The following is a 15,965-nucleotide window of genomic DNA, read 5'->3' on the forward strand; positions in this document are numbered from 1 at the left end:
AAGTCATTGGCCCGCTCCCATGAGCACAGACATGATCTGGCTCATTGGACAGCCCTTTTCTACTGTTACGAATAAAACCTCCTCCTGAAGAAATCCTCTTCAGACCAGGCGTACCTCGATGGACACGGAGGGGGCACAGGTTGAGTTCAGACCACAAAAACCTCAGTATAGGCTAAGGTTATAATGGTTGTTGAATTCCTAACCATACCATGTGGAGCATTGGCTACACGGCGGGAAATGGTTAAACTCTGAGACTATTGATCCCGGCAGAATAAGAGCAAATCTGTCTGCAGCTAGAAATGTCAACCTGGGATGAGAAGACCGACAACCGCCGAAACATCTATTCTATAAGAATATTTCTGAATGGTACTCTGACGTAACCATTCTCACCATAAAAGACTTCAGGAAAGCAGAGACGCTCAGATGAACTTTCCAACAGAAGGACTGATGATTCCAACAGAGATCACGATGACACACTGGGCGTAAATATATATTGATTGCAATTATTCCCAAATGAGTGAGCGTTCATGTGCAATAGATTAGCATTTCAATTAATATAATTCTCAACTGTGTAGTGACTCTGTCTTTCCCGCCCTTCAGTCCACACCCACTTCCCTTTGTCCATCAAACCGTCATTTCAGCTTAGCCCACTAGTGTACCTCCCCTATCATTTCCTTGTAACCAGATCTACTGTGTTTGTTTATGCATTTCTGTGATTATTTAGTTAGTATATAAATGATTAAGACAATTGATGTATGGATGATTCTTAGTAAAGGCTGGGTTCGTGCAGATAACCAAAATTTTTATGACATTTGGAATGAGACTAACGTGAGGTGAAGAATAATTAAAAGACGAATTGATCTGTTATTAAAATATCTGAAGAGTTATATTAAGAAAATTATAACTTTGTAATCTGAAGATGTTCCTTGGTGCCCTGACTTCCTAGTTACATTTACATGATTAGTTTAATCACGTAATAATAATAATAATTACAGAGAATTGATTTGATAAAATAAAGTCTCACTTTAATGATGCCAGACAACAATATGCTGTAAGTTAAAAGGCGGTCCTTCTCAACCTTTTGCCTTGGCAAGAGAAGAAGCAAAGAGTTGTTTTGTTGACAGATTTTCACATGCTGTTCCTAACTGAAGTGTTGTACATCCATTGACAAAAACACACCGATATAAAACCATTCAATGGAAGCAACTATGTCCATGTGTGTGTGGTTGTAACAATTAAAAGGGACATTTTTTTTTTTAAATGCGACTTCATATTTATCATTTCCAGCACCAGTCCAACATCAACAACATATGTGAAAATGGCACGATTCTATGTTTTGTAGTAAAACAGATAGAAAGATCAGTGTTTCCAATGAAATCATCAACCAATTAGTAGGCAACTAGTAAGCAATGCATACTCACAATTGGTGCGCATCGTGTGATTTTGACCAATCTTTTTTACTACAAATCATAGAATCGCACAATTTTACATAGTGGGGCAAAAAAGTATTTAGTCAGCCACCAATTGTGCAAGTTCTCCCACTTAAAGAGATGAGAGGCCTGTAATTCTCATCATAGGTACACTTCAACTATGACAGACAAAATGAGGAAAAAAAAATATCCTGAAAATCACATTGTAGGATTTTTATGAATTTATTAGCAAATTATGGTGGAAAATAAGTATTTGGTCACCTACAAACAAGCAAGATTTCTGGCTCTCACAGACCTGTAACTTCTTCTTTAAGAGGCTCCTCTGTCCTCCAATCGTTACCTGTATTAATGGTACCTGTTTGAACTTATCAGTATAAAAGCACCTGTCCACAACTACTTCCGTATCTGATAATGACAACAGTAGCTGATGTAATGCAAAGTTGTAGGGTGGTTGGTAACTGGACATCAGTTTAAAATATATGTTCTATTTCACCTTTATTTCACTAGGCTGGTGGATCCACGTCTGGTGTTGGGCAGAAGCCCTAGCTCATGCAGAACAGGAGCAGAGTTAAAGGGAACAGGGTAGGAGACAGACGTAAACAATCAAACACACAGGTTACACTTTACTGTGAGAAAATGTGATGGATTAGTGCAGTGTTATAAATGGGATATGTACTTTAATACGTTTGGAAGGTATAGCCTACCTTATATCTCAAATCTGATTCGTCACATACACATGGTTAGCAGATGTTAATGCGAGTGTAGCGAAATGCTTGTCCGTCTAGTTCTAACAATGCAGTAATAACCAACGAGTAATATAACCTTACACACACACACACACACACACACACACACACACACGTGTAAAGGGATAAAGAATATGTACATAAATATATGAATGAGGGATGGTACAGGACAGCATAGGCAAGATGCAGTAGATGGTATCGAGTATAGTATATACATGAGATGAGTAATGTAGGGTATGTAAACATAATTTTTTACATCAATTTCCATCAATTGCCATTATTAAAGTGAGCTGGAGTTGAGTCAGTATGTTGGCAGCAGCTACTCCATGTTAGTGGTGGCTGTTTAACAGTCTGATGGCCTTGAGAAAGAAGCTGTTTTTCAGTCTCTCGGTCCCTGCTTTGATGCACCTGTACTGACCTCGCCTTCTGGATGATAGCGGGTCCCCCGCCGACTCAGAGCATCAGTCTGATCCAAACTCACTGGTTCTGGTGGACGGGATACCTCCTGGGGGGCAGGTGTTGAAGATGTTCACCATAGCCTTGGGAGGTGGCCTCGCTAATCTCGTCCTTGATGGGTATCATACAAAACAAAAATCTATATTTGGTTCCAAGCACTCTTTTAAAAAGAGTTACAAAAAGGGAATTTAGAGTTAAGCACGTACTCTTCCTTTACTGACCTTAATGGGTATCATACAAAACAAAAATCTATATTTGGTTCCAAGCACTCTTTTAAAAAGAGTTACAAAAAGGGAATTTAGAGTTAAGCACGTACTCTTCCTTTACTGACCTTAATGGGTATCATACAAAACAAAAATCTATATTTGGTTCCAAGCACTCTTTTAAAAAGAGTTACAAAAAGGGAATTTAGAGTTAAGCACGTACTCTTCCTTTACTGACCTTAATGGGTATGTACTTTTAAAGTGATCAGTTGCCATCAGACACCAGCTGTTACCATTCCTGGATTTCGTGAAGGGTTCAATGAGGTCCACCCCTAACATTTAAAGCGTTAGGGGTAAAAAATAAAGTAATCTCTGTCATACAGTACGCAGATTTTCATATTCGTAAGGATACCAACTGACACACAATAATATTGAACTCTGCTGTGGTGTCAACGGTGGGTGTAGCTGGTGCATGGAAGTCAGGCGCAGGAGAGCAGAAATGAATGGCCAAAGCACTTTACTTACGCAATCATAATACAGAATGCAACCGCATCACCAAACAAATGCCCAAGGAACAAGTGAGGCAGCACAAAGTACAAAACCCAAGTAAAGTACCAGCTGCCACAAAGCACGGGCATAAAACTAAACCGGGTGCAAACCAGCCGGAAGCGTGCCGACCTTGACAAAATAAACAATACTCCACACAGACATGGAGGGAACAGAGTGTCACGCCCTGGCCTTAGTATTCTGTGTTTTCTTTATGATGTTGGTTAGGCCAGGGTGTGACATGGGTGATTTGTGTCTTGTTTTGTCTAGGGGTTTTATAGTCTATGGGGTTGTGTTCAGTTGAGTGTTCTAGGTAAGTCTATGGTTGCCTGGAGTGGTTCTCAATCAGAGGCAAGTGTTTATCGTTGTCTCTGATTGGGAACCATATTTAGGCAGCTATATTCTTTAGGTATCTTGTGGGTGATTGTTCCTGTCTCTGTGTTTTGCACCAGTTAGGACTGTTTCGGTTTTTCCACGTTTTCTTATTTTGTAGAGTGTTTACGTTTTCATCTTTCATTAAAGATGTTTATAAATAACCACGCTGCATTTGTCCTCTCCTTCCCAGGAAGAAAACTGTTACACAGAGGGCTAAATACACATAGTAATGATGTAAAACCAGGTGTGCAGGAAAACAAGACAAAACAGTGTCCTGGAGGTCAGGTAGTTTGCACCCGGTGATGCGTTGTGCAGACCTCACTACCCTCTGGAAAGACATCCGGTTATGGGCGGAGCAGCTGCCGTACCAGGCGGCGATACAGCCCGACAGGATGCTCTTGATTGTGCATCTGTAAAAGTTTGAGTGTTTTTGGCGAGAAGCCAAATTTCTTCAGTCTCCTGAGGTTGTCCGTGATGTGTACACAGGCTGTGTGGGTGGACCAATTCAGTTTGTCCGTGATGTGTACGCCGAGGAACTTAAAATGTACTTCCCTCTCCACTACTGTCCCGTCTGTGGATAGGGGGGTGCTCCCTCTGCTGTTTCCTGAAGCCTACGATAATCTCCTTTGTTTTGTTGACATTGTGTGTGAGGTTATTTTCCTGACACCACATTCCGAGGGCCCTCACCTCCTCCCTGTAGGCCGTCTCGTCGTTGTTGGTAATCAAGCCTACCATTGCAGTATCGTTTGCAAACTTGATGATTGAGTTGGAGGCGTGCATGGCCACGCAGTCGTGGGTGAACAGGGATTACAGGAGAGGGCTGAGAACACACCCTTGTGGGGACCCAGTGTTGAGGATCAGCGGGGTGGAGATGTTTCCTACCCTCACCACCTGGGGGCGGCCCGTCAGGAAGTCCAGGACCCAGTTGCACGGGCGAGTTCGAGACCCAGGGTATCCAGCTTAATGACGAGTTGAGGGTACTATGGTGTTAAATGCTGAGCTGTAATCGACGAACAGTATTCTTACATAGGTATTCCTCTTGTCCAGATGGGTTAGGGCAGTGTGCTGGCGATTGCGTCATCTGTGGACCTATTGGGGCAGAAAGCAAATTGGAGTGGGTCTAGGGTGGAGGTGATATGGTCCTTGACTAGTCTCTTAAAGCACTTCATGATGACGGAAGTTAGTGCTACAGGGCCGTAGTCATTTAGCTCAGTTACCTTAGCTTTCTTGGGAACAGCAACAATGGTGGCCCTCTTGAAGCATGTGGGGACAGCAGACTGGGATAAGGATTGATTGTCTAAACACACTAGAGGTCGACCGATTAAGCGGAATTGCCGATTTAATTAGTGCCGACTTCAAGTTTTCATAATCGGAAATCAGTATTTTTGGACACCGATTTGGCCGATTTAAAAAAAATATTTTACACCTTTATTTAACTAGGCAAGTCAGTTAAGAACACATTCTTATTTTCAATGACAGCCTAGGAACGGTGGGTTAACTGCCTTGTTCAAGGGCAGAGCAGATTTTTACCTTGTCAGCTCCGGGATTCAATCTTGCAACCTTACAGTTAACTAGTCCAATGCTCGAACCACCTGCCTCTCATTGCACTCCACGAGGAGCCTGCCTGTTACGCGAATGCAGTACGAAGCCAAGGTAAGTTGCTAGCATTAAACTGTTTTTTATAAGATATATCAATCATAATCACTAGTTAACTACACATGGTTGATGATATTACTAGTTTATCTAGCGTGTCCTGCGTTGCATATAATCGATGCAACGCAGGGGGATGATTTAACAAAAGCGCATTTGCGAAAGAAGCACAATCGTTGCACGACTGTACCTAACCATAAACACCCATGCCTTAAAGTCAATACAGAAGTATATATTTTTAAACCTGCATATTTAGCTAAAAGAAATCCAGGTTAGCAGGCAATATTAACCAGGTGAAATTGTGTCACTTCTCTTGCGTTCATTGCATGCAGAGTCAGTGTATATGTGATAAACATTTCGTTTTCGAAATGATAGTTTCCGGATTCTACCATATTAATGATCAAAGGCCTCTATCTGTGTGTTATGTTATAATTAAGTCTATGATTTGATATTTGATAGAGCAGTCCGACTGAGCGATGGTAGGCAGCAGCAGGCTCGTAAGCATTCATTCAAACAGCACTTTTGTGCGTTTTGCCAGCAGCTCTTCACTGTGCTTCAAGCATTGCGCTATTTATGACTTCAAGCCTATCAGGGTTGCGCGCCAATAGCGTTTCAAACACCACTCGCTCTGGGACTTGGAGTAGTTGTTCCCCTTGCTCTGCATGGGTAACGCTGCTTCGAGGGTGGCTGTTGTCGATGTGTTCCTTGTTCGAGCCCAGGTAGGAGCGAGGAGAGGGACGGAAGCTATACTGTTACACTGGCAATACTAAAGTGCCTATAAGAACATCCAATAGTCAAAAGTTAATGAAATACAAATGATAGAGGGAAATAATCCTATAATTCCTATAATCACTACAACCTAAAACTTCTTACCTGGGAATATTGAAGACTCATGTTAAAAGGAACCACCAGCTTTCATATGTTCTCATGTTCTGAGCAAGGAACTTAAACGTTAGCTTTTTTTTTATGGCACATATTGCACTTTTACTTTCTTCTCCAACACTTTGTTTTTGCATTATTTAAACCAAATGTAACATGTTTCATTATTTATGAGGCTAAATAGATTTTTATTGATGTATTAAGTTAAAATAAGTGTTCATTCAGTATTGTTGTAATTGTCATTATTAGAAATAAAATATTGTCCGATTAATCGGTATAGGTTTTTTTTGGTCCTCCAATAATTGATGTCAGCGTTAAAATCATTATCGGTCTACCTCTAAAACACACCAACCAGCTGGTCTGCGCATGCTCTGAGGACACGGCCGGGGATGCCATTTGGGCCTGCAGCCTTGAGGGTTAACACGCTTAAATGTTTTACTCATGTTGGCTACAGTGAAGGAGAGCCCGCAGGTTTTGTTAGCGGGCCATGTCAGTGGCACTGTATTGTCCTCAAAGCAAGCAATATACACGACTGTGATTATGATCGAAGATAATTATCTTGGTAGATAATGCGGTCGGCATTTGAATGTGAGGAATTCTCAGTCAGTGAACAAAAGGACTTGAGTTCCTGTAGGTTGTTATGATCACACCACATCTCGTTAATCATAAAGAAACCATTACAAAACAACCTATCTGTGCAAAATTTGAATTGGGACACTTACCGATCATGTGCCATGGTGAAACAACTTTGATGAGCTTCAACTCCAGTGCCACAGTCTCAAACTTCTGGCAGGCTAAACAGGGTACTGACCTTTTAAGCAAAAAGTGACAAATTGAAACAGTGTGCTCTGATATGATGACAACACACTATTTGGCTGGCGAACACTATTTGGCATGACCGGTCTCAACATAGTGTTCTAACTAGACAGCCACTATAGTGTGCAGAACCATAAACCAATCAGCATTAAGTACTGCACAGCATTAAGTTATGTTGGGAACATTGTCAAAATAGCTGATTTGCATCAAAAGTTACATGGTTTAAAATGAATAAAATTGTGGAAGCCACAGCTTCAGTAGTGGGGTAAAGTACTTCAGCTTAAAAATGGTGTAAGACACTAAAAACAGCCCATGTCTCAATCATCAATTCTGTCATGTCAGAGCATTGCCGCCAGAAAACGTTTCGCGAGGCGGCATTTTTCAATCACCATAAAACAAGTGCTATTTTATTTATATAGAGTCAACTCACGCACAATGTATATGTCTTTCACATCGGACTGCTGCTGCAGGCTCTTTGCCTGTTGCGCGGGCCGGGCACAACATGCAAGTCGAGCTTGCCACTTTCCTCCGGTATTTATTTAGCAAGCATGATAACACATCACTCCCGACAGACATGCAAAAACTCTTCCATAAATGTAGCAGCCTAAATTCAGCCAAAGACAAAAACACCTGATTAAACTTATCAAGGGGTTGATGATTACCTGACAAGTAGAATCAGGTGTGCCTGTTGGTGGTCCTGGAGGACCGGAGTTGATCAAGCCTACTATGCGCCCTGTCCTTCTGGCAAGTGTAAATTAAGCAGAAATATTTTATATTTAGCCTATAGCCCATTTGTATGTGAGAAAATGTGAAATATATCACATTTGGTTTATATTCAAACCTCGCCGGACTAAGCTACCTAGACATTTTCTATCAAAATGAGTAACTGCAATTAATCAATATACACAATAAATGTTTTGTTAGGCCTGCAGCAGCATAGCGCAGGACTACACGACGTAAATCTGCATAAAGCAAGCTCAGCCCTCTTGAGTTTTATTGCCCAATCATAGTGTATAGGCACCCCCTCTAGTCCTCCTTTAAAATATAATTCATATGAACAAGTAAATGGTTGCTGCAGTTTGACAAGGTTTTCATTCTCCCCAAGGCCATACATGTTTCCAGGAGTTTAGAAATCATGTGACCTGATTAGAAAAACGTTGCTCTCATCATAGCCTATATTAAACAGGTTCACAACAAATTAACCACGTCATACCACATAAGGTCCAGAGTTTTGCCTGGTTAGGTTAACAGGTCCCCTGGCACCAGATAAACTGTCATTTCTCCCATGCATGACTGATTTTACCATGAAAGAACCGCAGCAATTTACTACGCATTGCATAATGTAATAGTCATGCACCTCCCCAGCCTAACCTAACCAAACCACACCTCCCCTCCCTACTTCCTTCCTTCCTTCCTTCCTCTCTCTTTCGTGAAAAGGTAACTTCTCTCGGTCTTTATTGCTTCCGTGAAAAGGAAACTTCACTCCGCGTGCTCTGTCAGAGTCTGTGTGTAAAGAGAGAAATATATAGTACAGCGCATAATTTCAACGTGATGGGACATTCATCGAAAACAGTCAGAGCTCTGCAATTAACTTCATCCTTGACAACAACACATTGGTGTGGTATGAGGGGTTACCGTTCGGTAACTGTTGTTCAACAGTCTGACTGTGGAATAAGACTTGAGAAATTGATGACAAGTTTACAGATCTGAGTGGGATTGTAGCAAGAGCAAAGGACACATACTTTTCGATTGACCTTGGTCTAAGATGGTTGAAGAGAAAATGATTTATCACTCCAAGTAATGTAAGTAAATTATGCTGGTGCAAAGAGAAATGTAGTTTATAGCTTTTACCAGAGTATTACATGGTGACCACATCACGTTCCCATCCACAGTTTTTATGCGAGTAAAGTCATACATAATTGTCATAGAAACTGTTCCGTTAAATAACAAATGTGACTGCCGATTCCGGTCTTGACACATGCGCTCTAGCCAACAGCTCGCAGATAAAGTGCACGTAGGTTATGACATGATTATATTTATCAAACGAAAGTCAAGCATCGATAATCATGTCACGAGAATAAGACCCTCGATATTTATTGGAAAGCAGCACCAAGCTCATCACTGTACTTTCACCACCCTGTGAAGTAAATCATTTATTTAATCTGTAGCCTAATAAACGGTATGGTTTCCTGAGTCCTACTGGAGGACCACACCCCATATCATCGTGTGACTCCATGTGTACTTCAATATGATGGTTATTATATACATGTGCATAAAGGCATTTCCACCGCAATTTCTCGCATAATTTTACCGAAGAAAAAAATATTCCACCATGTCAAAACTAACATTTTCGGCATTAATAAAATTGTACCGAAATGTCCTGTTTCCATTACAGCTGTGCTGAATTTTTTTTACAGTATGATTTTTACCGCCATAAAACTGGTTGGAATCGTTTATTGTAGTAATTCAACTAAATTCATTAAACTGTTTATCCTCAAGGGCAACACAATTCCACTCAATTCGTGCAAATATGTAGACAAAGTATTTCGTGTGTTTATGTGGCTTAATTAGTTTGAAATCACACACACACACACACAACACACACGTGTGACTTCATACATAGGGGGGAAAAAAAAAAGTAAAACCAAACTTTGGAACCATCTTTTGAAAGTTAATTGAGCAATTCATTTTGGGCAATGGTGTTCTACACTATCATTTAGAAAAACAAACGTTTATTCTTTCAGTGAAATACGGAACCGCTCCGCATTTTATCGAACGGGCGAAAACCTTAAATTATGTCATAATTATGTAAAATTCGCAACGAGCCAGGCGGCCCAAACTGTTGCATATACCCTGACTCTGCATGCAATGAACGCAAGAGAAGTGACACAATTTCCCTAGTTAATAATGCCTTGTAACATGAATTTCTTAACTAAATATGCAGGTTCAGAAAATACTTCTGTGTATTGATTTTAAGAAAGGCATTTGATGTTTATGGTTAGGTCAATTTGTGCAAAGATTGTTTTTGTGTGAATGTGCTTTTGTTTTATCACCCTTTTGACGAAGTATATGATAATTTAATAGGCACCGCATTGATTATATGCAATGCAGGACAAGCTAGTTAACTACACATGCTTGATGATATTACTAGGTTAACTAGTGATGTGAAGATTGATGGTTGTTTAATAAGATACATTTAATGCTAGCTAGCAATTTATCATGGCTCCTTGCATCCACAACATCCTTTTGACGTTGCACTCGCGTAACAGGTGGTTAGTTTGCCACAGTTTCCTCATGGATTACAATGTAATCTGCCATAATCGGCGTCCATAAAGGCAGATTACTTCAACCGGTGTAGCAGGTTCCCGCGCTTCAGCAGGGGTGACCGGTCCGCTCCTGATCCCCGGGTTCGTTCCCTTTGTCAGCATCCTGCGGCTGTAGTCGGGGAAGGGGTACTGTCACGTATACTCCCTCTCCGGCCTCTAGGTCATCAGGCTGCTGATTATCCCGCACACCTGTCGCCATCGTCAAGCGCACCAGCGCCTCATGACCCTCACCTGGACTCCATCATCTCCTTGATTATCTTTCACTCCCCTTGATGTTTTTCCTCGGGTGTTATTGACTCTGTTTCATGTCGGTGCGTTTTGTGGTTTGCGTTTTATTGTTCTGTTTATTTATTAAAACACTCACTCCCTGTACTTGCTTCTCGACTCTCAGCCCACTCGTTACAACTGTACACTAACATGACAAAACAGAAACCATAGCTACTCTAATTGAACCTATATGGACACATCGTGTGTAATAGCCTAAGTGATTATTAGAAAAAAGGAATAAAGCATACTGAACTAGAGCTGTACCACCGTCATTAGCTAAACAGTTCCAGTATAGCTATCAATGTGTGCTCTATGGGTTCACAGCTCTTTTCTTATCTCTGACCCTAACTCTCATTTCATGTCCACAACTTGTCTCAACCCTAATCCTAGCCATAGCCCTGTGAAACTCCATCTTTTTCCATCGACTGCAATGTATTTTGTATTTGGGGTATTTAATTAGGAACCCCATTAGCCGCTCCAATTGACCTAAGCAAAGTCAATGGGTTGATTCCTAACTTTTCGCAAAATGTGAGATGATGTTTTCCTGTGATATCATGTTGACTTTACAGAGCAAGGTGATTATTTTTGTTAACAGATCAAATAACTAGCTATCTAGTTATTTATTAACTATTATTATTTTGTCTCACCACAGAATGAAAATTAGATGTGTTTTTCCAAGCAGACTGCGGAAGAAGCATTTTATTTCTTCATTATCGTCGCTGCTGGTGATCTGTGCCTTGCTGCTGCTCTGCCTAAAGGTCACAGTTAAAAAGAGTGTGACTATTGAACAGTACGGGACTACCGCAGGCTACGATGACGTCGAGCCTCCCCACCGCTACAACATTGACTGCAATGCCATCTACAACATGGATCCGGCCGAGGTGGGGAAGTCGCTGGTCATCAGAAAACAAGGGGTGGTGTGGGAGCAGGATGAGAGCTTGATCAACCTGACCTCTAACTGCCCAAGCTACCTCCGCTCCCGGGGCTATGGCACCGTCCAGGTGTCCGAGGAGGAGCAGGCCTTTCCACTGGCTTACTCCCTGGTGGTCCACAAATCTGCCTTCATGGTGGACAAGATCCTCCGGGCTGTCTACACCCCTAACAATATCTACTGTATCCACTACGACCTGAAGTCATCAGAACTGTTCAAAGAGGCCATGGAGGGTCTGGCCCGCTGTCTGCCCAACGTCTTTATCGCCTCTAAGCTGGAGACAGTGATGTACGCCAGCATTAGCCGCCTCAAAGCCGACCTTAACTGCCTGTCTGACCTCATGGGGTCAGAGGTCAAGTGGAGGTATGTCATCAACCTGTGCGGTCAGGACTTTCCCTTGCGCTCCAACATAGAGCTGGTGGCCGACCTGAAGAAGCTCCAGGGGGGTAATATGATGGAGACGAGTCATCCAAGCAAATACAAGAAGCAGCGTTTCTCCTTCCACCACAAGCTGCAGGACGCCGCCTTCGAGTACATCCAGATGCCGGTGAAAACCGACAAGGCCAAGGAGCCTCCCCCACACGGCATCCAGATGTTCATCGGCAGTGCCTACTTCGTGCTCTCGTGGGAGTTTGTAGCGTATGTGAACACGTCTACACTGGCTAGGGATTTCCTGGTGTGGTCGAACGACACCTACTCCCCAGACGAACACTTCTGGGCCACTCTGACACGGGTGCCGGGCGTGCCGGGCGAGGTGCCCCGGGCCCAGGCCGACGTCACAGACCTAATGAGCAAGACCAGGCTGGTGAAGTGGAGTTACCTGGAGGGACCACTTTACCCAACATGCACAGGGAAACATGTCCGCAGTGTGTGTATCTATGGGGCTGGGGAGCTGTACTGGCTACTGAACTACGGCAGCTGGTTTGCCAATAAGGTGGACCCCAAAGTTGACCCAGTCCTTATCCAGTGTCTGGAGGAGAAATTAGAGGAGAAACAGAGACTCTTGGTCAAGGCTAAGAAGTCACAACCAAAGACTCCCTCCTCTGGAAATATTTTAATTAATTGATGAATGATTGATTGATTAATAATTGCTTGATTCATGTTGGAATATGGACTACTGTAATTACAGCACCATTTTAGTATTTTTTTTTTTTACAGTTTTTGTGTGTGAGTTGATTATGTCAGAAATTTAATTGAGGTGTGCTTTAAGGTACTAATGAAAGATGAAGTGGAATGCTGGATGAGAGACTCTGTCGGGTCTCTGGGTTAGAGTTAAACTATTGTTTTGCACCTTGATACTTTGTCATGTGAATTGAATGTTGAATGTTTGTCATAGCCTGACTTGAATGTGATATGGATCAGGGTAACATAACCAGGGTATAACCTCTGCTCACAGGGTGAAAGCCTGTGACAACCAGTGTATAATGACTATGTATATTTAACTAATACCCACTGGGCTCAAACTGGTTGAGTCAAATCAAAATCTAATTTTATTTGTCACATACACATGGTTAGCAGATGTTATTGCGAGTGTAGCGAATTGTTGTTTCCACGTAATTTCAATAAAATTACGTTGAACCAACATAGAATAGACGTTGAATTGACATCTGTGCCCAGTGGGTACTGACAGACAGGCATTAATGATTATGGCGACTCTGGGCACATGCACAGCCAGACAGAACAGATTATATGCAGCCTTGTTAAATGCTGTAGCCTATTCACTGTGAGAAAATTTTGGCCAAAGTAAAATGTTTAGACTGGTGATTTCTAAAGTGATTTCTCTGTTTCTCAAAGCAATACTCAATCCAGATTTTGTTTTAATGATTTCAATGAAAGAGTATTTTTAAGAGATAAATAAATGTGAAAAAAAGCGGGGCAGAGACATAGAAAGTGTTTGTATTTTGACTCCAGTTTGAGGTCGAAGACCACATGCTGTCCTCTCACATCCCATGTTAGAAGGGGACATGCAGATCTGTATCACTACCTCTCAAGCCCATAAAATAATTGTGAATATTGGTGCAACAAGCTCTGCTTTGCTCTTTATCTATCTTAGTATCATCTGTCACATACCCAAACTGTCAGGACGTTTTGCATAAATAAACCCCTAGTTTATTTAATAGTGAATGTACCCACATGATAATGCAGTATAATGAGTATTTAATGGGGAATCAGAGGGTAAACAGGGGAAATGTCAGCTCTGGATCAATAGTTTCCACCACACTTAACAGCTGCCTAAAGTTGCCTTTACAAACACAGAGTAAAGCCAATAATGATCACACATGAACACTCCTATTAGAAGTGAAACTGCCTTTTTATACCAGGTTTTTGAATTGAGAAACTCCATGGCAGTAGAGTGTCAGAAAGGATTTTTAAAAAAAACATGAAATCAACCTACACATTGTGAAAACATTGTAATAAGCACATAATGACTAGGGAAGGTAGCAGACATTTTGGTTCTTGTGTTTTACTTGTCTTTGAATAAAAGTTGGATTTTAACTGGTCATACTGTATATTCAAAAACCTTTACTACTCAGATTAGAAAAGAGTTTTACTACTAAGACTTTTAATACTCAGATTAGAGGGATTTAGTCAGGCTAACTCACTGAAAGTTAGTATAATGTCTGCCAGTGTTTGTGTTAGGCATTGGCATCTCCATACAATGTTAATTAGTTATGTTACGTTCCTCAGCAACAAAGCCAAAAATGTTCCTCAAACAGAAGGCGGAACTAACAAAGAGTCACTGACAACAAACAAATCAAAACAGATGGGGTTTTAGGACAGGTTCTGAAAGACAATTGTGGGGGTGTCCACTGAATGTTGACTAGCAACAACAACGGGGACCTAAAAGACACCCACCATGAGTACCCACTAAATTGACCCAATAAGAGGCCAACAAAAGAAAAACCCACACCAAACTTGAAGACAGGAAGCAAACCAAAAAGTGGAGCTACATGAGAGCTACAGTCTGGGTACCAGCCTTTTAAGCTAACATTCCACTCCTGTGTTTGGCAAATAACAGGAGTGGCAAGGAGTAGAATGTAATAGCTAAACAGAGACAGCAATCAGGCTAAGATGACCTGGGTCGTTACACAAAATTAGACCCTTTTTGGTAGTGTAACTTGGTAAAAAAAATGTATATGATTTATTTCACCAAATTGTTATATTCTGTCATGAAGAGTACATGTTCAAATAAATCAAAAACATGTTTTCCTTTAAATATTAAAGTAACAGGGTTGACCATAACAGGGTTGATGATTTCATCTTAAGTCATCCAGAAATCCCCCTGTGACAGGGGAAATGGAAGCTTGTTGTGTGCAACAGGGAGATTCAATTGAATGCAAGCCTCACAAAAAATGTAAAAGGTATCTATGGGTAACAGGGTTGAAGTGTTATTTCTCGGCTCACTCATTTTTCCAACACAAAACACCAGAAAATGTCCAGAAAGAGTAGATCCAGCCTGCTTTTACTCTGATTTACTATTAGATGTTCTGTTTCTTTAAAAAAACCATTTAAAAATAAATTGTTCCACCATATTTGTATTTATTATGGATCCCCATTAGCTGCTGCCAATGTTATCGTGTGTGTGTATGCATGTGTCTGTGCCTATGTATATGTTGCTTCACAGTCCCCGCTGTTCCATAAGGTGTATTTTATCTGTGTTTAAAATAACACTGTACTGCTTGCATCAGTCACTTGATGTGGAATAGAGTTCCATGTAGTCCTAGTCTGTTCTGGACTTGGGGACTGTGAAGAGGCATGTATTGTGGGGTATGCATGGATGTCCGAGCTGTGCGCCAGTAGTTCAAACAGACAGCTTGGTGTATTCAACATGTCAATACCTCTCATAAATACAAGTAGTGATGAAGTCATATTATTAATACATCCAAGAGCCAGCCGTTCTGCCCTGTTCTGAGCCAAAAGGTCTATTTTTGTGGCACCTGACTACACCACTGAACAGGTGCGACAAAACTAGGGCCTGTTGGACCTGCCTTGTTGATAGTGTTGTTAAGAAGGTAGAGCAGCACTTTATTATGGACAGACTTCTCCCCATCTTAGCTACTGTTGTTTTGACCATGTTTTGACCATGACAGTTCACAATCCAGGGTTATTCCAAGCAGTTTAGTCACCTCAACTTGCTCAATTTCCACATAATTTATTACAATATTTAGTTGTGGTTTAGGGTTTAGTGCGTGCTAAATACAATGCTGTTAGTTTTAGAAATATTTAGGACCAACTTATTCCTTGCCACCCACTGTGAAATTAACTGCAGCTTTTAAGTATTGCAGTCATTTCTGTCGCTGTAGTAGCTGACGTGTACAGTTGAAGTCTGAAGTTTACAT

General features: G+C 41.3%; 1 protein-coding gene across 1 annotated transcript; it reads left to right on the forward strand.

The window, feature by feature from the left end:
- Positions 1 to 8,457: 8,457 nt before the first annotated feature.
- Positions 8,458 to 15,158, forward strand: LOC109877862 (beta-1,3-galactosyl-O-glycosyl-glycoprotein beta-1,6-N-acetylglucosaminyltransferase 4). Its single transcript, XM_020470097.2, has 2 exons — positions 8,458 to 8,903; positions 11,347 to 15,158. The coding sequence occupies exon 2, from the start codon at positions 11,348 to 11,350 to the stop codon at positions 12,689 to 12,691; it is 1,344 nt and encodes a 447-aa protein (XP_020325686.1). The 5' UTR covers positions 8,458 to 8,903; position 11,347; the 3' UTR covers positions 12,692 to 15,158.
- The last annotated feature ends 807 nt before the right edge of the window (positions 15,159 to 15,965 follow it).

The sequence above is a fragment of the Oncorhynchus kisutch genome, linkage group LG6 (genome assembly GCF_002021735.2).
Source record: "Oncorhynchus kisutch isolate 150728-3 linkage group LG6, Okis_V2, whole genome shotgun sequence".
Lineage (NCBI taxonomy): Eukaryota > Metazoa > Chordata > Actinopteri > Salmoniformes > Salmonidae > Oncorhynchus > Oncorhynchus kisutch.

Coding starts and splice junctions, on each gene's coding strand:
- LOC109877862 (XM_020470097.2), top strand. CDS start 11,348: ATGAAAATTAGATGTGTTTTTCCAAGCAGACTGCGGAAGAAGCATTTT.